The sequence below is a fragment of the Plectropomus leopardus genome, chromosome 11 (genome assembly GCF_026936395.1).
Source record: "Plectropomus leopardus strain MGB_pleo_1.0 chromosome 11, ASM2693639v1, whole genome shotgun sequence".
Classification (NCBI taxonomy): domain Eukaryota; kingdom Metazoa; phylum Chordata; class Actinopteri; order Perciformes; family Serranidae; genus Plectropomus; species Plectropomus leopardus.
In genome coordinates this window covers 37,852,257-37,875,847 of record NC_142186.1, presented here as the reverse complement: position 1 = coordinate 37,875,847, position 23,591 = coordinate 37,852,257, and the positions used below count along the sequence as shown (strand labels likewise).

Here is a 23,591-nt window from a genome sequence, read left to right as displayed (position 1 = left end):
GAGCAACATCATGACCCACCAGAGCAACTCCTGCAGAGCAAACCTGTGAATAGTTTTTGTACTTTAGTACAAAGGTGTCAGAGACATAAAAAACAGAGCCAGAGGAGGTTCCCCACACCCCCCGACAGAGGTGCTCGCTAAGAAACTAATATCCTAAAATCCAAGAAATGTCCTAAAATCCTGAAAGTATAAGTTACAAATCTAAACATATTCCTCAAAGACATTATTCTTCTTTACTTGCAAAATGACAATGATAGACTGAGTAAAACGCTAACGTGAGATTAGATTAGAGTTTTCAACCATCCAAAAAATTACAACCTGAACTGGATCCAGCCTGTCCCAGATCATCACAGAAAATAAAGAGCCTGTTCGAGTCGGACCCGAAAAGCACCAGTCAGCATCACCGGCTGAGTGGCAGAACGAGCCTCGAGCGTCTCCGGAGGAAAACGAAAAACGTGGTGGATCACCTAAACTCCACACTGTGTTTCCCTGCCAGAGAAGGATATCTACAAAAACAAAATCTATAATATATTCTGGACTCACATTGTAAATTAATATTAATTAAATAAATTAAGCACTGAGTGCTCACTTTTAAATATTTATTTATTTAAAAAAATGAAAAATAATTCCCCTACAGTCTGTGCCCAACCCAGCCAATCAGCGCATATTTTCAGGACGAACCTGAGCCGAATTGTCGGACCTTTTAGGGCTCATGACGCTCAGGTTGAGCTTTGTACCAATTAACCAAACAAGATGATATTATTTTCAGTGTGGATTCACTGAAGAGATACTGGAAACCGAGCAGGGAACCATCGGGACGTTCCCAATCCCCTTTGATTTTCAAAATACAGCACCGCTGTATGTGACAGGAACAACCAATAACAGCCGGTAGATTTCTTCCCTTTCATCATAAATGTATGTATTAGGGCTGCACGGGACAATTTATTTTCTTGATAATAATTGATGATAAGTTGACAAATCTAACGACTATTTTATCCATTATTTTACAGGTTATTGTTTTACTTTTTTGATTATTATAAAAAGTAGTTCTCAAATAGTTCTCATGCAAATATTGTCACTTCCAGCTCCAAAAAAACAAGATGGTGATGGCAAAAATGCCGACCTCAGGACTTTATTCCATCATTGTACAAACCCGAATGTGACGTCAAGGTAGCTACGTCCACCGTTTCTACAGTCTGCGATGAATGAAACTCGTGCTTCAGATCCAATCAGAAATGTAATCACTGCTTCTTTGACCCATGTTTCACCTTTCTGCCAACTTTTCTGAAAACTGTAGTTTTTCTGTAATTCTGCTAACAGGTAAACCAAAGAAAAGGTGTCACCTCTGTGACAGAAGAAATCAAAGTTATGTGAAACTTTCACTGAACTTTTCAAACGTACTGAACAGCCTCAACGCTGACTTCAGCTCACACCAATATTCACGTGTTACTGTGTATGAAAATATTCTGAGTTTGGAAACAGCTCAGCAGGAACATAGAGGCTAAAACTGGACTATTTAGTGCTCGTAAACGTGTTCATCGAGTCAGTGCTTCTGAACCCAAAGTTAACGTCCATGAGACAACGTGAACCCTCTGAGCTCTGGTGTCTTCCCTGCTGTCCTGGACCAAACCGCCCGTCGTCCCTCGGCCTGCAGATTCCAGCATATTAATCTTTAACTACCGCCAGATGGAAGAGGAAAAAAAGAGGGCTGAAGCACGGTCTTGTGGGTAGATTTGTTCAGGATGATCGGCTGCTTGCTTCACCATCACGACGACAGCAGATGAAGAGGCGACATCCTCCGCGGCTGTGTGGGACGGTGAGGTCACAGAGAGAGATGTCAGGATTCAAGGATTCAAGGCCGTAAACAGGATTTCAGAAACATGATCTCTGGTTCACTTTTCACGGATGCATTTAGCATACGGATATATTCGCAGGGATGAGATATATAATATCGTATAATCCCTCCGGTGAGCTCGGGGTCTGCCCCCCGCCAAACAAAGGGCCGGTACGCTCTGACCAAAGGCGACCACGGAGACAGAAACGTGGCTCTTAAAGCGGCAGTGCTATGTCGCTCAGAGAGATGGACAGATGGATGGATGGATGGATGGACGGATGGATGGACGGACGGATGGACCTGTAAACCAAAGACAGCTCAAAACAACAACAGCTGACGGCTGGAACATATAACGTTATTATTCAAAAATAAATGAAACGGTGAGGCTGATGTGTGTGAATCAGGAGCAGGAAGCCCTCTCTGGAAGTCTTTAGTCTTTGAATTTCAAAACAAAAGTAATTGTTCATCATGAGCTTCTATCGGTGGGAGCTGCTGCTGCCAGCCTCTGGTGTCACTTTCCTCGGCTGGACGTCCTTTAATGGTTTCATGTTCTGCAGCCTGCGTGTTTTTATCTAATATCTGCCACAGGATAGTGTTTGAACTTTATCTCGATAATTGCAGCGTCAGCTCTTTGACACCGTGTGAGGTAATAATCGAGGCCCGTCCCGGGTTTTTTTCTTCAGGACTAAAAGGACACAAAACACTGATGGTCTGATAATGTCTGACGATCAGTGCGGAGGCCCGGCGTCTCTTTGTCCCCGCTGTGATTTAACACCTCTGTCAGCGCTCTCACACAAAGTGTCTCTGTCGTTCATTATCGAGGAGTCTCATTCTTCCTTTGCTGCTCTGAGCACAGATTTCAGCTTCAGAGACCACGAACACGTGTCGAGCGAGCGGACCGCAGCCGGACACACTCGACTGCAATGTTCTGATAATAATTCTCTGTTATAACTGTTTTCATAAACCCGTTTGATTAAAACCTTTGCTTCATTATTAATGGCTGCCTGCTGGATAACAAATGACAGCCTGCAGGGACCCGCTGCATTTTGGGAAAACGGTCAGAGTTTCTGCAGTTAAATGTTTGAAACAAAGCCGTTCTGATACGTTTATTGTGATGGCAGCGATGAAATAAAAACACGGAGGCCCAAAGTTTCAACCAAACTTTCTGCTGAGACATGTCACCTGCACTTCCTCTATTCTTACCTTTCACAATAAAAGCCCTGGATACAAACAGTGCCGCAGTGCTGACGGAGGGAACTTTGAGAGACGCTGAGGCTGCCGATGAGTTCAATATTTACAGTATATGTTCAATAATTTTACATGATCTAGCATCAGATGTTTCTCTGGCTCTTCTCTTGGATTGTTTTTAGATGAAATCTCAGTGAGAGCGACGAGCACAAACGTTCATGCGTGGAAAAAAGAAGACTCTTATTTCAGCCTGTAAAAAATGGGCCGGCAGGTGAGAAAAGTCATTTCTCACACTGTTTACTTCCCTACAATTAATCTTTATTTCACTCCTCAGGACTAAAGCTTTTGTTTTTTATTGTTTTGTTTTTTTAATGTGTGCGTTTGCTGATTATCATGGGAACAACTGATAAAACATTCACTTTGGTAATTTATGGTCGGTGTCTGTTCGGTTATTTTTGATATTTTCAGGCCTGACAGATTAATAACATCCATATCAGTTATTGCAGGCTGACGACATGAGAGCAGTTGTTAGCCTTTATTGTGACGGTCGGTCGTAAATGAGACGAGCAGTAAACTACAGCTGAACACGCTTCGCTGGTCTCGTGGTCTCCTCTGAGCCTTCAGACTGTCAGATAGCTCCTCGTCTTAATTAGCATCCCTTAGCTGTTAGATGCCAACTTAATTGTTAATTGGCTCCAGTTAATGAGGTCAGTGCTGATTCGTTAAGAAGAAGAGCACCGGAGAAGCTGTGCGGTAAAAGATTAACTACTTTCAGTCTCCAGAGAAACATGCAGATCTCTAATCAGTTTCCCATGTTTAGGCTCAAAGTGCATATTTTCAGCCTGCGCTGTCATCTATCCATGAGAGCAGTCAAGTGGTTTAAAGTCCCATTGCCACTCTCACCCCCTCGTCCTAATTGGCGGAGCTGTTATTGACCTTAGAAATTGTGGCGAGGTGAACGAGTCCTCAATCAGCTGGAGGGCTGCTTCATTCCTCAAACTGTCACCCTGCGGCCTCAAACGCTGCTGGATCTTGTGTGCAGCAGCTTTAAGTTTGAGCCTGTGGTGTGAATGCAGAGAGCTCATCCCTGGAGCTTATAAAAGCCTGGAGACTGCCGAGCAACACTTGAGGGTATTCTGAAATAAACCACATTTAAAAATACACATTTAGGAACATAAAAAAACAGCCGTTACATGCTGAAACTCTTTCTTGATTAACGATCAATTCGGCAGAAACTTGACCTTCAGCACAGGCTGCCGGATACGATCTGAGAGCGCTGCTTTTGTTTGGTGCAGCCACGATGGACCAAACCCAAAAAGTCATCCACAGCGAAACAGGAAGCTGCACACAGTTAGTGCCATTTTCTCTTTGTGTCCAGATTAGATCCCAAATAATCCTTTAAAGGACATCTCTGTTAATGCAGCGGACAGAGCAGGGACCAAAATAACACGACTGAGTCAAATCTGCTGACGCCATCAACCTACTCGACACAATACGTCCACAACGTCTTAACTGCAGCTGCTCTGAAGTTGCACACACACTGCCTCTCAAAGAAAGACAATGTTTCTTTCGATAAAATGTTTCTTTTTCTGCTGATGAAAACGTCCCTCAGATCCAACAAAGACGTCACCACTGATGGTTATGTTCATGTTTTCAGTCTGTTTTACGCTGCTGTATAATCACACATTTGTCTATTTTTCACAGATAATCTTCCATTAATAAAACTTCAGGGGCCTCATGTACAAAGGGTGCGCACGCACAAAAAGGTGGCGTACGTCCTTTTCACGCCCACGTTCAGATGTATCAAGAGTGAAATGACCGTGGAAATGTGCGGTGCTCCACGCCAACTTCAGAGCTAGTGTACGCACGTTTCTACCGCTTTTGATCCGCATCGGTCGCCTTTAGTACGAAAATATCATTACTTGTCCAGCAACGACATGAACAAAAGATCCCCGCCTGGATTCGAACAGGTGATCAATAATATGAGAAAATGACACAACATCCTCTTATCAGACGCACATTACTGTTAGCCAATGAATAATATATCCTGATATCCTCACCAGTAAACGTTTCATAGGATACAGTTTCAAACATCACATCTAAAACGTGAGCGTGTTTAAGTACATTGTGGCCGTGCGTATAGCCTAACAGTTTATAAAAGCCCTGACAATGTTATCTGTGCCCCGATCATTTCACTGTCGTGCGTACTATCATCCCCATCGATTAACTATTAAAGCTGACAGTCGCGTCTGATGTGAATGAAAAAGTATTAATGAATACTATAGAAGGTAAATGGGATGAAATACATGCACGTCTGTAGCTGTTAATATACGTTATATCACGTTACCCACAGCGAGCGTCACGTTACACGCCAACACGTGTGTCTGCACGTGTAACTGCACGAAAGCAAACAGGGAACATTTGAATGAATAATTCTTCCTCCTCCCAGTTTCACTCATGGCGTATGTTTGTGTTGTGTGATGGTGCCTGCAGGGCAGGGCAGAAATTTTATCATAGTTTTTGGTTATAATGTGTAAATCTGCTGCATCAAGTTTAAAGTTTTGGAGCAGCAGAATGAGCAGCTCATGTCAGAAATACCACAATCAAACAGCTGTATTAACCTGTTAGCCAGTGTTTCTCTCTGTCTGAGTCTGGCTCTGAACACTTGGCCCTCAGGTTTACACCTGGAGAAACAAACAATACAGATAGTCAAACAGTTTCAAAACCCAAATGTTCATAGGTCAATGGTGAACTTCCTAATTACAAACAGGAAACTGTGAGGATCTTGAACCAGGCAGCTGATGGTTGAACCACGTGGAGTCTGTGGTTTGGGGACGAGTAAAAGACCGAAGGACAGAGTGACAGCTTCTCTAAACAACAGCGTGGACCTCCTAAAAACTTGGGACTTACTGAGGTCACTGCTGCACAGGAGACAAAAGGCAGAAACACGGTAAAATTAGCCCGAGTGTGTTTGGCAGGAAATACCTACAGATCCGATAGGCCGACTGTGGTTTCCATATAAGGCGGCGGGCGGCTGACCTCTGTTAATAAATGCCCTGTCGGGAGGTTTGATGCTGCTGTGGGAACCGGACAGGGAAGCTCGCTGGAGCCGATAGGAGAGGCCGAGTTTGTTTACAGACTGAAACACCTCCGCAGAGGGAGGAAGCAGCCGACCAATAGCCCAATTTATGATTCTGTCACTAAACTTGAGCACGCTGACGGTTTATTACTGAAGCTGAGCTGCTTGTTCGCTGTGTCTCAGAGTCAGATAAGTTTGTTCTCACTTGCTGTATTTATCTTCTCTGGTTAAATATTAACTATTCACACTACAGAGCACAAACTCATTTCATGTTTTCTTTGAAGTGTTTCCGTGTTGCTAGATGTCACACATGAATCCTGTGCTCAATGTATTTAAATATATGAAATCATTTTCCATCTCATTTGAAATGTCTGTCTGTGTTCTCAAGTCTTCCCGGACGTTTGATATTAATTTAGACATTTCTGGAATGACTGCAGTGTTGAAGAAGCATTTGGAGGTAATGATTACTGTCAGCAGGACTTTATCTGCATATCATTGTTTCATATATACAATATAAGAAAAAACAAAAAATCTCTCAAAGTGATGACATGAAATACATTAAAAATAAATATTCATACAGTTTACTGTCACATCAGAAGCAGGGGTGGTGCAGAGGGGGGACTTGGCTGCAGCTCTATGGCACCATCTCTGCATTAAAACAGCTAAAGAAAGAAAAATCAGGAGATCCGGAGCAGAACAGGTGAGACTGAACAGCTGATTGTACTGACCCTGACTCTAACCCACTCTAAATGTGAAGTGCACCTGAACGTGGAAAATGATTTTGTGTCATTAAACCACTCAAAACACTTTCACACCACAAGTCACATTCACAGACTGTTGGCCGAGGCTGCTGTACAAGGTGCCACCTGCTGCTCACTTTAACCCTTCACACAACGACGGAGCAGCCATCAGAAGCAGTTTGGGGTTCAGATACTTTGAGATGTTGACTGGAGGAGCCGGAGATCAAACCTCCGACCCTCCGATTAGAGGACGAGCCGCTCTACCTCCTGAGGGACAGTTTGCTTTCACTCATGTCTGCAGCAGCTGCTCCTCTCATCCATTGATCTGATCAGCTGATCATACTATACCAAACTTCATGGTTCAAACTCCTAAAACTGCTGCTGAGGAAGAAAAGGTCTCATGAAGAACTACGCTGCCTTCATGGACCCACAAAAACATCCAAATTCAGAGAGAAGACACAAAATGATATAAAGGACGCCTCCTCATCATGTACACATCGATTCCGGCAAGTTTCATATCATTTTTCTGTTGGTTGAATATTCTTGTGTCAACATTAAAGCTTTCTCCCTCTCTGCAGTCAATCACAACTTAACATGAGCGGACCACCAGATAAGAATATTTGACCAAACTGCTTTTTCCAAAGTCAAGACCAAACCATCAAGCTGCTGTTTGTTTGTTCTTCTAATTTCATATTCATGGCTCCTAAAAATGGTTTAATCCTCTAAAGCTGCATCCCAAGAAAACATTTAATTAATATAATCCAGTAATTACCCTGATGTACTCCACCACATCATAATGTCATCAATTTTTTTCGCTGTTTGTCTCTTGGTAAAAAAGGAGAACATCAGCTGTGCACGTTGCTCCTGAGCACCTTTCTCCATCCTGGAAACGTGCTGCATCATTCTCTGCTGCAGACTTTTCCACTGGGGCCTCGGGGCAGAGCCATTTACAGCACAGAGCAGCCGTCTGGCCTGCGGACGCATCGATCGGGCTCATATTTCTGGTTGCTGCTTTCTCTGGTGATGGTGCCCCGAGGCAAGGAGCAGGAGTTAATGTCTGACCGATCGACCGGAGCTGCTGGCTGGCTTGATGGCACAATGAGAGGCAGAAACCACGACTTCATTCACACGAGCTCTGGAGCTGAATCGGCCATCCAAAACTCACTGCTGAACTTTCTGCTCACAGCAAATACCCTCCTGTTTAATTTTGGTCTGTGTGTGTGTGTGTGTGTGTGTGTGTGTGTGTGTGTGTGTGTGTAAAATAACGTGTAGAGGATGAATAAAAAGAGTTACTGCCGCACATGCTACAGTGGACGCTATAGGATTGAGACTGACGTGTGACTCTGGTTGTTTGTACTCACTGAGAATCCAGAGTCTGTATGATATATGGACCCAGCTAACGTTGCGTCAGCCGTTGTTTTGTGGACTCCAATTTTGCAGGCTCCAGTTTGGCATTTAGCTACAGAGACCAAAAACCTGTAAACATGTTTATTTTGGCTGTTAAGTTTTAAAATTGGGGTCTATAGAGAACCAGCAGCAATAAGTCCTAAAACCTATTACAATTTGTCAACTCCTTTTCCCTGAGGGGTGTACTATGAATCCAGATCAGTGCCTCGCCGAGGTCTGATGAGTGTAAAGCTGGGCCTCCCTGGGTTTAACCAGCTGGATCACCATGGTAACTGATGCTGCAGACTGTGTCACCATGGTAACTGATGCTGCAGACTGTGTCACCATGGTAACTGATGCTGCAGACTGTGTCACCATGGTAACTGATGCTGCAGACTGTGTCACCATGGTAACTGATGCTGCAGACTGTGTCACCATGGTAACTGATGCTGCGGACTGAAGCTGGTCGGCAGCAGGTTGTTCTGAGTTTCAGCTGAAATCGGCTGAAAAGCATCTTTCACAGCTTCACTCTGTAATCTGTAATGTTTTCTGCACAGTTTGACATGAAAGGAAGCTTCTTAAAAAGCACAGATCACATTATACATGAACAGCTCACTTTATATATATTTTAATCAAGATGATGTTAATTTCACATTAAATGTGATATAATTCCTTTAGATCAGCTCATACTGTCACCACTTGATATGTCTAAATGTTTTTACTCTGCTGTTATATCACAGTATATTTATCACAGATATTATTCAATCCGAAAAATTCATTTAACTTTGATTTGTCTGAAAACTAACGTGATTTATAGCCTCTTTCATTACAGGACAGACTCAGACCTGAATATAGTTGTTGATGATAAAGTTTAAATCATGTTTAAAGTGTCAGAGCTGCAGAATGAGCAGCTGTTAGTTAGAAATAACGCAGTGATAAAACAGATCGTCTGTAATGACCTGTTCATTCACCAAACACCATTTTCTGTCAGCTCTGTCACCTTCACTGAAGCAACAGTGTCACTTTGTACTAAAATACAATTTCATATTCTTCAAAGGCGGAAGTAGGCGGCACGCGGTCGACTATTTATAAGAGTCACATGATGGGTTCAGTGCATCATGTGACTGGTTTTCTGTGAACACGCTCAGAGTGTGAAGCAGAAAGAGTTAACAGAGACAGATGATCAGCACTTTCCTGTCAGCTGTGACGCAGAGAGACGACTCTGGCTCACCTGGCTTCACTATATAACCGCCGGTCTCATAGTCATTGTGTTTGTTGGATAAACACGGTTTTACCGCCTCGCTGTGGTGGAGACGTTGAGTCATGTGACCGTAGTGTAGTGTGTTTACATCCGAACGTTAGCTTTTTACTGTTCATAATTGTATTTAGGCTTCAAACATCCTAAAAGTGGAGTTCATTATTGAAAATTAACTACTGAACAAAACCTGTAAGTATCATAAACCTTTATTTACCACAACAAACTTATTCACACAAATACAGCTGAATAAAACCAACTGTTGGAACTGCAACAACATCTGCCAACATGTGTCAGTCACCACAACCAGGAGAGGTACACACACACACACACACACACACACACACACACACACACACACACAAAAGAAACTTGAGGGTTACCCAGTTAAGAAATTTAAGCTGAAAATCAAAATTTTGAGCAGTTTTGAAACTGGAAGATAAAGTCCTTTTGAAAGCGCTTCATGTTCAGTCAGTGAAGCCCGTGCTCTTCACACCGACAGGTCTGTGATCAGCATCACAGCCTGTGATTATACGCCGAGAATTCAAAGTGTTTATTGGACGTGTGGCTCTGCCGCACTTTCGCTCTGCAGTTTGTTCTGGGTTGTCGTTTTTATCAAGCTGTGTTTAAATCCAGCAGCTGGGACTCAACAGTCCTCAATAGTCCCAGCTGCGGTGAGGTCAAACTGAATTTTGAAGATAAACTTGCTGCATGCAAACACACAGAGGTGTAAATCTAAAAATACACAAAGAAAGGGCACTTCGAAAACGCCATCCTGCTTTTTTAAAGTTTTCCCTTTCAGAATCGAATTACTGAACACAAGACACGCAGAAAAGCGGAGACAAAACTGACTCCATTTACTGGCAGTAAATTCACAGATCTCATAACAGGCTTCTAAAATGCAGTGTTCAACGAACAGCTGATTGATTGGTAATATAATGATAAATCAGAACTACAGACATGCTGAACCAATCACAGTGAAGCATTCTGACGTGGATGATACCGTTTCATATAAAGGTTGACTAAAACAGTTCGTATTTGGATGTTGTTACAGCAGAGTCGTGCTCATATCAGCAGATCTGCATAATTTCTGAATGTGCCCATCAATTCTTTCTGCACCCGATCCGGATCTGTTTCACTGAATATTGTGCCGATCACAGGTCCCGATCTGATACTTGTTTTAAAGATTTCAGGATTTTACTGTACACTTACTGCACTGCTCACTTTATCTGTATATTTATTTATTTATATATTTACTTATTTAATTACCCCCTGTTTTATTTATTCTGACATTTTTATTGAATGATCAGCGAGACCTGAGGACTGAATTTTGTTCTTTTTATGTAATGCATGGCGGGAATTCTGATGACAAATCCTTGATACTATTTTCCTCATAACAGAGCTGTTTAATTATGATTCAAATCAATCCAGCGTACGCGCATAACAGCTGCATCACTCTGCAGTACATTAAGAAAAGCAAATCCCTGCTACCACGCTGTTCCTTAAAGTTATTTATTTATTTTACCTAACAAAGAGCAGACCCTCTTCTAAATCTTTTTGGCCTCGTCGCTGTCTCCAGGGAACGTGTCTTCACGTGTCTTCATGCTCGTCAGCTGCGTTCTGCTGAATTCTGCTGAGCGTTTATTTTCAGTATCTGTAGGCGCCATTTAACCTTTAACCCTTTGAGACCTGGGCAAAATGGTTTGATTTCTTACAAAAACATGGGTAGGAGGCAACAACAACTTAACAATATAAACGTACAATAAATTAGATTAAAGAACAAAAACAACAACAACAACTGGCAAGAAAATTACCTAAAAATACATTTTTTTTTAAAAAAACAAGAAAATTACCTGAAAAAAAGAAAAATTACATGTAATTTAAAATAAGTTTATATATTAAATTATACTAATTAAATATATAGTGGTCTGGACATTTTTTCTTTAATTCTTTAAAAATATATATTTTCATGTCACTTTCTTGTCACCATTCATTAATTTCTTGCAATTTGTAGGACATTTGTTCCCACATGTTTGAGCAAATCTAACTGATTTTAAGTGTTGACATGGCTCGTGAAAGGCTTCTGAATGTCTTTGATTGATGTCAGTGAAGGTTTCAAAGGGTTAAATGAGAAAAGATGATTGCAGTAGACAAAAATTAGGGCTCTGTCTGATGCAGAATTATGTGAGTCGAGTCTGATTTGGCCCATGTTTTTTTGTTTTTTTGTTTTAATTGAAGGTTTCACAGTTTAAACAGGGCTCAGCCCAGCGCTCAGAGGAAACAGTGAACGAGCTAACAGCGCTAACACTGGATCTGCCCAGATGGATTAGCAACAACATTTATGGCCGACACTAAACAACAAACAACAGCTGACTGGAGTCGCTGCTATTTTTGATTCAAGCTTAGCGATTCACCTTAAAGCTAAGCTAAACTATAGTTCATTTGAAAGCCTTTTTCTCAGTCTTTCTTTTCATAGTCGCCCATCCTGGAAAACTCTACAGCCGATTCTGTTTGTTATCGTGCACCGCGCCCCAGGCAACACTCTGAATTTCTATCTGAATTCTCTGAGCTTAAATCAAGTTTAGTGCTTAAACCTAACCCTCAGACAAATTAACTATCGTTGGAGATTTTAACATTCACACCAATATTATTAATAATAGCCTTAGTTCTGCTTTCTGACTTTTCGGGAGTTTTTCCTCGGGTGATGTGAGGGTCTAAGGGCAGAGGGATGTCGTACGCTGTAAAGCCCTCTGAGGTGAATTGGCTCTAAAAATAAAATTGACTTGACTTGATTTGACTGTGAGTGTGTCGTACGTGAGCAGTAAATTCAAAACTTCTGGGCAGAAGAGAGAAGATTCCCCACAGAGTCTCTGCTCGTCTGAGCCACCACCTGCATGTCCACAGCACCCTGTACCAAAGAGCATCGTCAAGTCAAGAGTCACGCGCAGGTGTGTCAGTCAGACTGCTTACTTCAGTCGGGATGGGTCTAAAATAACATCACAATCTTTTAGGGGCATTTTAGTGATAAAGATATAATTAATTCTAAGGACATAAAACTGCAACAAAACAAGTGTTATAATTTTATATGTCCACATAAACAACACAGTTCACCTTTAAATATTCAGTAAACTACAAGAAAATTATCTGTCATAGGATAAGTGTTTCTTTCGTGCATTAAGCCTCATTTCCATCACACACGAATGCGTACAATCACACACGGCCACATGACTCTGCAGTATTCATGGGTATTTACCCGCTCCAGCTCTGATCAGCAATGATGGAAACACAACAGTCGGGTGAACACACTAATTTCAGCTCTCCGGTGAGACGTAATGACACACCGTTACACGCTGGTGTCTCTGTGAGAAGCTAAAACACGGATCCACACCAGCAGCGCTTTTACAGAGAGACTGAATCAGTCAGAGAGACAACAAGAAGAAACCACACAGACCTCTGTCCACGCTGCTGTAACCGTTCACCCGTCTGTCCGTGATCTCGTATGGACACACCAAAACAACCCACACACACGTGCTCATCTGCTGCAGACCCGTCTACACAGCTCTGCTCTACTAGCCATGGGAAAGGAGTCTGAAGTCTATTTTTAGCATGTTTACCCTTTGGACTAGTGAAAGTGTCTAGTTTGCATGATAAAGTGGAAACACTTCACCATCTTTTACTTCCCCCGTCAAAAACGTAGGAACTAAATGTACGTTTAACATGAGGGACTCACCTCGGCCATCCTGGTGAATGTCGGAGATGATCTGGGAGAAGTTGACCGGCTTGTTTTCTTCAAACACTCTGTCGACAATGGTGATGTTGATGCTCTTCAGCTCCGTGTACAAACCCTCCACGGCAAAGTAACATGGCCGATCGTCCACCTTGTTATCGCTGAACATGAGCATCACATGCTCCTGCCACCCAAAGTGCTCGCAGATCCGCAGGGCGAACTTGCCCAGCTTCTTGTGGGTGGGGCCTGTGTTGGTGATGGACGGATAGACTCCACCGTAAAAGGCGACTGCAGGTGCGCCCGCTGTTACCATGGGAACATCCCAGTGTGTGGTGAAGAGACCAACAGGGGAGGCGGTGTAGGAGCAGCCAGGCCCGATGAAAGCCCAGGGGTCATACGCAAATTTAAGGTCCACAGCCATGAGCGGGGCGATGGACTCGGAACAGATGCCGTCCTTGTCTTCGCTGTTCTTGAAGGCATAGACGAGGCGGTGGTCAGGGAGCAGGGCAGGGTCGGCGTTGACGGTTCTGACGGCTCGCACCAGGGCCGGACCGATGCGAGGCCAAGCCCATGGGTAATCTGTGTTGCTCTGTGGTAAAATAATGGCCAGCGTGATGTTCTGGTGCACCCGGGGTTCACGGTGCCCGCGAGTTTGACGTCTTAAGCTGCGGTGTTGAGATGATCTCCCTGTGACCAGCTGCAGGTATAGCAGAACCAGCAGGACCAGCAGGACCAGCAGGACAGAGGCACCCTCCCTCCGATGAGCCATCCTCCAATTCAGCCGGCTGTCCACTTCCGCCGCCGCTGAATAATTTATCCCTGTTAACTGTGGATACACACGAGGGAGACATGAACAAAACATGCAACATAAATGAAGACCTGTTATCTGAGCTCAAAGTATGACGCACACTTCCTCTTAGAACTCAATATAATCACATATTCAGGACACCGAGACCTACTCTGCTCGGTCACGGTTCAGTTCACTGCAATCATTTTGTCCATGTTTGGGGCCACGCTGAGTCGTGGGAGAAAAACTCCCCGAAGCTAGAAAATGAGGACAGTTTTCCTGGCAGCCCTGACCACCTCACACAGTGTTTTATACTTAAAGTGTAAAAGCCTGCAGCACTGCCCTCACACATTGTCATCTCATGATAAAACACACTAGAAATAACGTGAAAGACTTGCTCCGACATTTATCTGCCTCAGAAAGGACAGATTTACTGACAGACTCCACTAACTGACTGAACAGGTCAGTGTTCAGCGATGGTGAGAATTTGAATTACACATCACTTAAATAATCAGTAGTTCTCATCCAAATGTAGCGCAAATTTTAATCCAGATGAGAATTTATGTGCTTTTTTCCTTCCACTACTTTTATGTGAATATTGGGAGTTGATCCATTAAGTACGTTTACATGCAAAATAATAGTCTGTTTTCTGCCTTTATTCTGAAAAATACAATGGCCCTAATTCACTGTTATGTGTATAAACATTCTTTCTCTGCACATCAAATAAGTGCACCCGAAACTACCATCGGATCCATGGCACATGCACACAGGCTGATGTTGTTGTCACCTACATAGGTGTGTTATTGAATCAGAGTCTCGTGCTCACTGTCTGCAATCAGCTGACTTCCGCGCTGCCATTTCTCTGCATTAGAAAGTTGACCCAGCAACGCATCACGGTTACGTTGTTTCTACACACATATGAAAGTCTTTAAGCGTCGGACCATCAGTGTAGTGGTCTGTAACGTTAGATGTAGCCGTTTTCTCACTCGTGCACGGCCGGTAAACTAAAGTGAAGAATGGTGTAACGTTGGCTTCGCTGTTTAAGTGACTGTTACAGGCAGAGACTCCTTCCATGTGTCGATGATCCTCATATATCAAGCCTGCACGGGGACAAACAGCAACCCAGTCTCAATCTCAAGTCATCACACGGTGAGGACTTGGACAGTCACCGCCGGAGCGCGAGCGCACTGACAGGGAGGGCGGATGGGAGGTGCACGAGCCACGCAAACAACTGACTTTCATTCCTGGAGTTTGCAAGTTGGCGAATTCCTGTGTGGATGTGTGTGAGTGTGTGTGTTTAGAGTTTGCATCCCAGCATGACGTCATACCATCCTGTGGATTTGTGAAGCGGCATCCCGGCACGTCAAAGGTTGACGTGGAAGGTCACCTAACCAAATGTCATAATGTGACGAGTTTGGAGTGAGAACATGTTGCACACAGTCAGCAGTCTGTGAGCAAACAGAAGCTGTGATGAAGAGAGCTGGCAGTACTCATGACTATATATGATCATTTATTCCACCCGTTTTGTTTCCATGTAGCCGGAACTCAACTTTTATCAGTACATAAAGTTTTCCACCTCCTCCTTTTATCGTGAAATTTTGAGGTTCACACTCAGTTTTTTTTAATGCCCAAAAGGAGCATAAGAAGAGGTGGATAGAAACACATCTACTGCCATCACACTAAAAACAAACCAACAAACCAACAATCAAAAACATTTCAATTCCAAAGGCAAGGGGCAACTAGGTACATTTATTCAATACCTACTTAGCGTACTACTTTGCATTTCAATTTTTTTAAATGTTGCATATTGTATTCTGATGGCTGTGTAAATTGTTACTCTGCAAACAAGAATTTTATAAACACAGTATTATAGCAAGCTCGTCAAATATGCCAGATTGCAAAAGATGAGATTCAGCACCACCTGGACCAGCTGCAACCTTAAATCATCAATTATTCAACAGTATTCAGGAGAGGCCCTGAAACTCCCTTTTTTAATCCATTAGGAATATATATATATATATATATATATATAAATAAATAAAGTTGTCACGTGAGATTTACCTTTCCTTAAAACCTGTAAAAATTGTAATAATGCCACTAATTCAATAACTTAATCAAAGTGATGTAATTTATTGAATTTGATTATATTTTGAATATTTAATGTAAAATGTTTTAAACTTAAAGCATAATCGTATCAGTGCCACATGGTCCAGAAATATGCCATAGAAGGCGTTTTTGCCCAGCAAAGAGATGCAAAGCAACAAAATGAATGTTATATTCTACATATAGGCTTTTTATTCCGAATATATTCAGATGTAAACTCTGTGTCATCAACAACATTCTGATGAATATCTCTAATTTCATTACCTATTCATTACTTATCTATTTTTACTTTTCTCATTATAATGACTGATTTAAACAAGATTTGAAAAAGTGTTATACATAAAACTTTCCTACTAAATCATTCATTGTGTAAGAAAAGTTTCAAATATATTCATTCCTGTGTTTGAAGTTATTTATTTATTCGTGCTTTCTAATGCAGTGTCTTGAACATGTGGATAATAAGAAAACTTGATTTTCAAAATGCAGTTTCTTTGCTTTTGTTTGCTTTATTGTTCAATTTCAGTCTGTCATTTCCTTATTTTTTTTTGACAATATGTGATTTCTAAGATGTCTCTGTACTATTTACTTTTTCTGAAGTAGTAGCATTGGACAAACATAACAAAAAAAACAAAAAACAGCACATTGTAAATTCATTTTATTTATGTTACTGTTCTTGGGTTAGGGTTATGGTTGTTTTTTAATCATACTTGCTACCTTGTTTTTTATTATCTAACATTTTAATATCCTAATATTTTTATATTTATAATAATTATTTACTATTGTATTGTTCCTTCGCTGCTCATACTTCTTCGTACCTCATAGCTGCTGTAATATTGTGATTTTAACCCCTGCGGGACTAATAACGGATTATTTTATCTTAAAAGAAAATCCCAGAAAGGCCAACAGAAACAATCACAGTTTGTATACATAAATGTGGTCATGTAATTCCCCACAAAATCGTCATTCACTGTAATCAACATATCAAATATATCTGCAGATTTTCAGCCTCCGCGGTCACAGATGCGTGTGCGGACACGAACAAGCCTCTGAACGCGGTGCCGTGTTCGTAATGGAGACGGACGCTGCGTAAAAGCACGATTCCCTCCGGACAGAAACATGCAGCAGTCGGATCAATACACCATAAATTCACTTCATTTTCTCCTCCGTACCTCAGCGGCTCTGTCCGTCCCCCTTCATGCTCTTCGGAAGTTTCGCTGATCTGAAACGGGAGAGGCGCTGCCGGTGGGGCCGCTAACCAGCCGTGCATGGCGCGTGCCCTCCCCGGCACCGAGTCGTGTTCCTGAGATACGAACCGTTCGGTCCGATCTGTCCGATCGGTCCGCTCTTCGCTCCTTTGATGGAAAACAAACAGAACCGGTTCGGATCCCGCGCGCGTTTGAAAATGAATTCGGTGAAATGTCGGTGGACTTTTCACCGCCGAGTTTCCTGATGAAGCTCCGGAAAAACCTTTAACATCCTAAATGTTGGAAACGGACCGAAAACTCTCCGAGACTCTGAGCCCAACTCCAGCGCTCACCTGTCGGCGTCCCGGCACGAGCTCACGCGCTTTCAACTCTAAAAAACCCGAAAATCCACATTGTCCACCAAGAGTTTGCAGTTAACGCCAAACTGCAGCGGCAGCCCAGTTTACGAGAAATCCAGCAGGTGAAGTCTGATCATTTACAGGCGCGAAAAACCGTTTCTACAGCCGCAGGTGATCTCTAAATCCTCTGAGGACCGACGGACCAACAGAGAGCCCAAACACCGACACTGACTGAAAGACACCGAAAAAGAGACACTAACAGAGACATTCACCGGGAGACCGAGAGACTGAGACACTAACAGAGACACTGGGAGCGGACCAGGACGGGGAGACCGAGAAACAAACCGAGGGGAGGCAGATCGTCTTTGGGCGGAGAAAGCTGCACGGAGCCGCTGAGAGAGCAGGAAGGAAGGAAAGGAGAGAGGAAGGAGACAGGAAACGAGGAAAGGAGGGAGGAGGGAAGTAAAGAGAGAGAGGAAGGAGACAGGAAACGAGGAAAGGAGGGAGGAGGAAAAGCCTGAAAAGGTGGAATAATAAGGAAAAGACAGGAACAGCTGAGGACATGTCCTAAAAACGAGCCGCAGGACATCATAAAGGGACAAGCTGTCATGAGTATCTATTCAGCCTTATGGAGGAGCAAAGTGTAAATGATGACAACAAAAGTCACCAAAGAGTTTGAGACTTTCTGACCATCTGGGCTTCGAACGTGATTTAAGTTTTACGATTTTAGCCTAAATTAGAAATTGTCGCTGTGGTTTTCCAAAGTAATGAAAGGCTTTTATTTGCATATATCAGAAGATGAAAGGATCACCATGCAGTGAAATTATGGCCTAAATGTTCAATATATGTCTTCAAATATTTTTAAAAAATCACTTTGGTAGTCTGAATGTCATTTGTGACCACAGTTGTTGAAAAAATATATATTTATATAATTTTCTATATTCTCTTATGATAAGGGTTAGGGTATAACACATTTCAAACAACAAGGCAATTCAAAGTGCTTTATGGATCAATAAAATACACAAACTAGGGTTTTAACGATTCACTTAAGTCACGATTCGATACGATTCATGATACTGGGCTCACAATACGATTTTCTCGGGATCTGTTTTTTTAAATAAAAATTATTCTGTTATTTTAAACTAAAATTATGCAAAAAGCTGCATTTTCTCTTCTTTTCTGTATTAAATTAAAGAATCTCTTTTTATTTCTGAGGTATAAATGCAAAACACAAACTCTGCTATGAATGCATCTCTGGACATTCACAATGTCCCCAGCTGTTAAAAGCCCTTTCACTGGGACAGAGGGGGCTGCTGTGGAAAGGTAAGGGTTAAAAGGTTAAAGGGTTAAAGGTCTGCTGGAAAGCAGAGAGGGAGAGTTTGAAGAGCAAAGTGTGTCATTTGTCTCTCGTGGGTGATGTGCTGGGCTCTCTCTTTGGCTCTTGGACTCGTTTGGCTGAGCAGGGCTGCAGCTCGTCAGGTTTTGACGTGTAGTTTGTGTTTTTGCCAGTTAGTTGTTTTGTTTGTTTGTTTTTTTGGCCGAGTAGTCGTCATTAAGGAGTAACGTACGTAGGCGGGGTGGACCGGAGCTCCTGATGCCGGCTCTCATGCTGCATCGCCTTTCTTTCTTTCTGACGTGAGGAATCAGCCACACTTCCAAAATGAAACTGAAGGGAGCGTCTTCTGTTCCAATATCGCCCGTCGCAGAGCCTTTGCTTCGTCTTATTTACGTTGGCGAGCTGTGTCTAGTCTCGGACGTGAGGAAGCACGTTGAACACGTAGTGACATAGCACACTGAGGAAGCAAAGGCAGCAGATCACGCCCTCCGCTGTTCAGAAAAAGTATCACGGTTCATTTTTCATATCACCGATAAAAATCTCACATATTTTCTGTCGATTTTTGACTGCCTGGCAATGTGTCGTTACATCTGTAACATCACCGTTCTGTCTGTGTCTTCATCAGCTGGCGTACCTGCAGAGCTCCCTGGACAAACTCACTGAAGCCATCAAACTGGCCAAGGTAAACTCTGTCTGTCTCTGTCTGAGACCTGTGTCCTCCTGTTGGACTGAACTGTCCTCTGTCTCTGTGTGAGACCTGTGTCCTCCTGTTGGACTGAACTGTCCTCTGTCTCCTCTCCGTCCCAAAGGGTCAACCTGACAGCGTGCAGGAGGCCCTCAGGTTCACCATGGACGTCATCGGGGGAAAGTGAGCAGCACACCCACAAAAACCAGTCACAGTCCACAGATACCAGTCAGTCCACAGATACCAGTCACAGTCCACAAAAACCAGTCACAGTCCACAAAAACCAGTCACAGTCTGCAGATACCAGTCACAGTCCACAAAAACCAGTCACAGTCCACAGATACCAGTCACAGTCCACAGATACCAGTCACAGTCCACAAAAACCAGTCACAGTCTGCAGATACCAGTCACAGTCCACAAAAACCAGTCACAGATACCAGTCACAGTCCTCGTTTTCATGTAGTCTCACTGGTGTTTTACTTGTGTTTTACTGGGGTCTTAACTGGTGTCTCACTGGTGTTTTACTGGGGTCTTAACTGGTGTCTCACTGGTGTTATTCTGGGGTCTTAACTGGTGTCTCACTGGTGTTATTCTGGGGTTTTACTGGGGTCTTAACTGTTGTCTCACTGGTGTTTTACTGGGGTCTTAACTGGTGTCTCACTGGTGTTTTACTGGGGTCTCGACTGGTGTCTTACTGGTCTTTTACTGGGGTTTTACTGGGATCTTACTGGTGTATTACTGGGGTCTTAACTGGTGTTTTACCGGGGTTTTAACTGGTCTTTTACTGGGGTCCAACTAGTGTTTTACTGGGGTCCAACTGGTGTTTTACTGGGGTCTAACTGGTGTTGTACTGGAGTCTTAGCTGGTGTCCTACTGGTGTTTTATTGGGGTCTTAACTGGTGTTCCAATGGGGTCTAACTGGTGATCAAAGTCAGTATTTTAAGTGTTTTCGTTTAACTTTGACCTGCAGGTTTAATTCTGCCAAAAAGGACAACGACTTCATCTACCACGAGACGGTCCCATCTCTGGAGACCCTCACCTCCGTCAAAGGTACCACAACCCGCTGCACTGTGTGTGTGTGTGTGTGTGTGTGTGTGTGTGTGTGTGTGTGTGTGTGTGTGTGTGTGTGTGTAGATCCACCTCAAGTTCTGTTATGAAGCTGTGTTGAAGCACGCTGAACATGTCCTGCAGAGACACGGCATTGCTGCCGCCGCCACCGTCTGCAGGAACACCAACTCTGCAGCCACAAAGGTCAGACTGACTCTCAGGTTAACCCTTTCACTGCAGAGAAACACAAACAGACTAAAATAGAAAGCTCCGTCACCGCAGGCATGAACTCAAACAGTTCTGTAGATAATCTGTCCTCTGCTCACATCACTAACCTTCAGAATAAATCAGTCAGAGACGACGTTTGTATCAAAGACTCTTTATTTCAAAATTAGTACAAAGTCTGTTTGTTACAAAATAAGTTAGGCTGCTACGACCTGCAGGCGTGTCCACACGCTCAGCGCCGCCCGCCGCCTCAGAGCCCGTCCGATCGGTGCAGCCCTCCACCTGGAGGAGGAGGTACGCCGAGCTCGACTCAGAGAAACACTGAGGTCACACAAAGGGTTAAAGCGAGGCCGTTAATCTATTAGTCATTTTATTTCGTCTCTAACTCTTCATTAGTCGGTTTAACCCTTTGTTAACCAATCAGATTTTTCTCTGAGCTTGAGTGTTTTGTTTGTTTGTTTTTCGCAGGAAGTGAAGCGTCCTGCGAGGGCTGGACAGGAAGTGTTTACGCAGATGAAAAAGCAATTTCAGTAAACGGAGACAATCAAATCTCTAAATGTCTTCAGCCGATGTAAACGTGGTCGGGTGGCGGCGGCGCGCAGAACAGTCCGTGTTCTCATCCAGACGGAGGTCAGCTGACGAAGCACGCAGGGGCTCCTGAAGCTGAACGAGGGGCCCCTGCGTGCTTCATCAGCTGACCGACACACTTCAGTGTTTCCACATTACAGAAGTGATTTTTCACCAACAGCCTGACGATCAGCCGCCGACATCATCACTGTGTTTATAAACAAACTGTCGCTAATAAATAAACGATTTATACAAATAAAAACAGGCGTTTCACCTCACACACTCGCCACCAGCGCTCACACACTCACCATTAGCCACTCCTTGTTCTCAGCAGGGTTTACACACACACACACACACACACACACACACACACACACACACACACACACGTATAAAGGCGCTGCTCGTCCTGACAGGAAGTGGCCTGCAGTGCCGGCTGTTGCTGCACGCCGCCGAAAGCAAGCGCAGCAGCAGGAATATTAAAAAAGATCCAGTTACGAACGAGTGTCACCACGGTAACGTCCCTCCGTCTGTCCTCAGTCCAGCTTCTCCAGCACCGAGGGGACGTACACCAGGCTCAGCTCGCTGCCGAAGTCACAGATGATGGCGGCATTGTCGAGTACCAGCAGCTGGCGGACACCCTGCCCGTCGCTGCTCTGGCCCAGGTACACCGTCTGCAGCAGGTCGCCAAAGTTCAGGTCCCAGAAGGAGACGCAGCCCTGACCCCCCGTCACCAGGAGGGACTCTGAGATGACCCCCAGACTGGCTCCACAGCCCACGTCCTGCCAGGAGAGAGGGGACAGGTTGGAGAGGCAGTGGGCGGTAAGTAGACGACGGCGAGCAGAGGGAGGGAGGAGCTTACCTGCTGGATGGAGTACAGTTTAATCCCCGTGCTGCGGTCCCAGATACAGATGAGGTCATCCAGCCCCGAGCTGATCACACAGGATGTGGTGCAGACCAGGGAGGTGACATCACCACGGTGACCATAAACATGGCTGACACGACTCCCTGTCAGGACATCCCACAGACAGATGGCGCCATCCTGACCACCGCTCGCCAGAACCATCGTCTGACGGAAGAGAAATCAAGGTGAGGACATCTTTACGGTCTGTTTGATTGTTAGGCCTTTACTTTCTAATCAATATTTCTGTGTTTGGTCAGTCAGTGCAGCACTGCAGGAAAACAAAAAAGTCATAAAGCAGTGTAACGAAAATATTTTTAAGAAGTCGAAGTACAGTATAGTATAACATGTAGAAGAAAAAAAGTCAAAGTATAGTGCCTTAATCTCGTATTGTCCTCCCGATTGCCATACACCTTTTGTCCTGTGGGGGGATTCTGACCTTGTTTGAATGTTATTTAAAGCATATTATATAAATTGTCAATCAGTGTTGTTACACCTTTAGTCTTACTTCAGTCCAACCCATTACATTTTTCCCTTTGTTTTGGAATTTAGGGCCAATAGACCTTGTTAACATAAGTATAAAAAACATATTTTGATGGCAGAAGATTTCATTTAGGGTCAGAATGACCCTCAAAGACAACACAATGGTTAAAAATTGAAAAACTTCAAAGTACTGACAAAAGAAGTCATTAAATTATAGACAGAAGTTGTAGTAAAGCATGACAAAAAGTCAGTTTAATATGAAGACCAAACAGTCAGTATGACATGTTGAAGAGAAAGTCATGTAGTACGTCAAAAAAACTGCCAAAATGAGTCATAGCATAATGTCTCGAAATTCTCTACCATTAGACTTTCTGACTACACGACAACTTCAGAAATACGCTGGAAATCTCTACATCCTACAATATGGAGTTTTCAGCATTTGAAATGTCGACTTTTTGGACCATTTGTTCGACAAACACTACTATAATGATATCCAAAATGCTATGCTGTGACATTTTCGGACATTTAGAATCAGAATTTCTTGCGCTGTTTTTTTTCCAAACATTTGAAAATGCCAACTTCCAACAAAGATGCTAATCGGGCTACTTGCTGCAAAATAAATACTGTACAAAACGCACGTATTAAATAGGTTTACACTTTCGTGTGAAAGCTCGACAGAATAAAATAGGAGTTTAACTGAGTATG

At 43.3% G+C, this 23,591-nt stretch overlaps 2 protein-coding genes and 1 long non-coding RNA gene across 4 annotated transcripts in view; 1 reads left to right on the top strand and 2 right to left on the bottom strand.

The window, feature by feature from the left end:
* The window catches only part of LOC121945845 (atrial natriuretic peptide receptor 1-like), a 49,074-nt gene extending 31,079 nt beyond the window's left edge, over positions 1-17,995 (bottom strand). Inside the window, exons 1-2 of one of the 2 annotated variants that reach the window (XM_088084829.1) lie at positions 17,637-17,995; positions 13,213-14,035 (exon numbers count right to left, since the gene is read on the bottom strand). In XM_088084829.1, coding sequence (XP_087940955.1) covers positions 13,213-13,978 — 766 coding nt within the window. In that variant the 5' untranslated portion in view covers positions 13,979-14,035; positions 17,637-17,995. Of the gene's footprint in view, positions 1-13,212; positions 14,036-17,268 lie in introns of both variants that reach the window. The other variant, XM_042490195.2, reaches the window with a different exon arrangement.
* Positions 17,996-18,873: 878 nt separating this feature from the next.
* On the top strand, positions 18,874-20,788 carry LOC121945846 (uncharacterized). Its single transcript, XR_006105977.2, has 3 exons — positions 18,874-19,660; positions 19,788-19,846; positions 20,634-20,788. It is a non-coding gene; the product is annotated as an uncharacterized LOC121945846 (long non-coding RNA).
* Positions 20,789-21,073: 285 nt separating this feature from the next.
* Positions 21,074-23,591, bottom strand: part of scap (SREBF chaperone) — a 36,406-nt gene continuing 33,888 nt past the window's right edge. Inside the window, exons 22-23 of the mRNA XM_042490194.2 lie at positions 22,365-22,571; positions 21,074-22,284 (exon numbers count right to left, since the gene is read on the bottom strand). Coding sequence (XP_042346128.1) covers positions 22,039-22,284; positions 22,365-22,571 — 453 coding nt within the window. The 3' untranslated portion in view covers positions 21,074-22,038. The remainder of the gene's footprint in view (positions 22,285-22,364; positions 22,572-23,591) is intronic.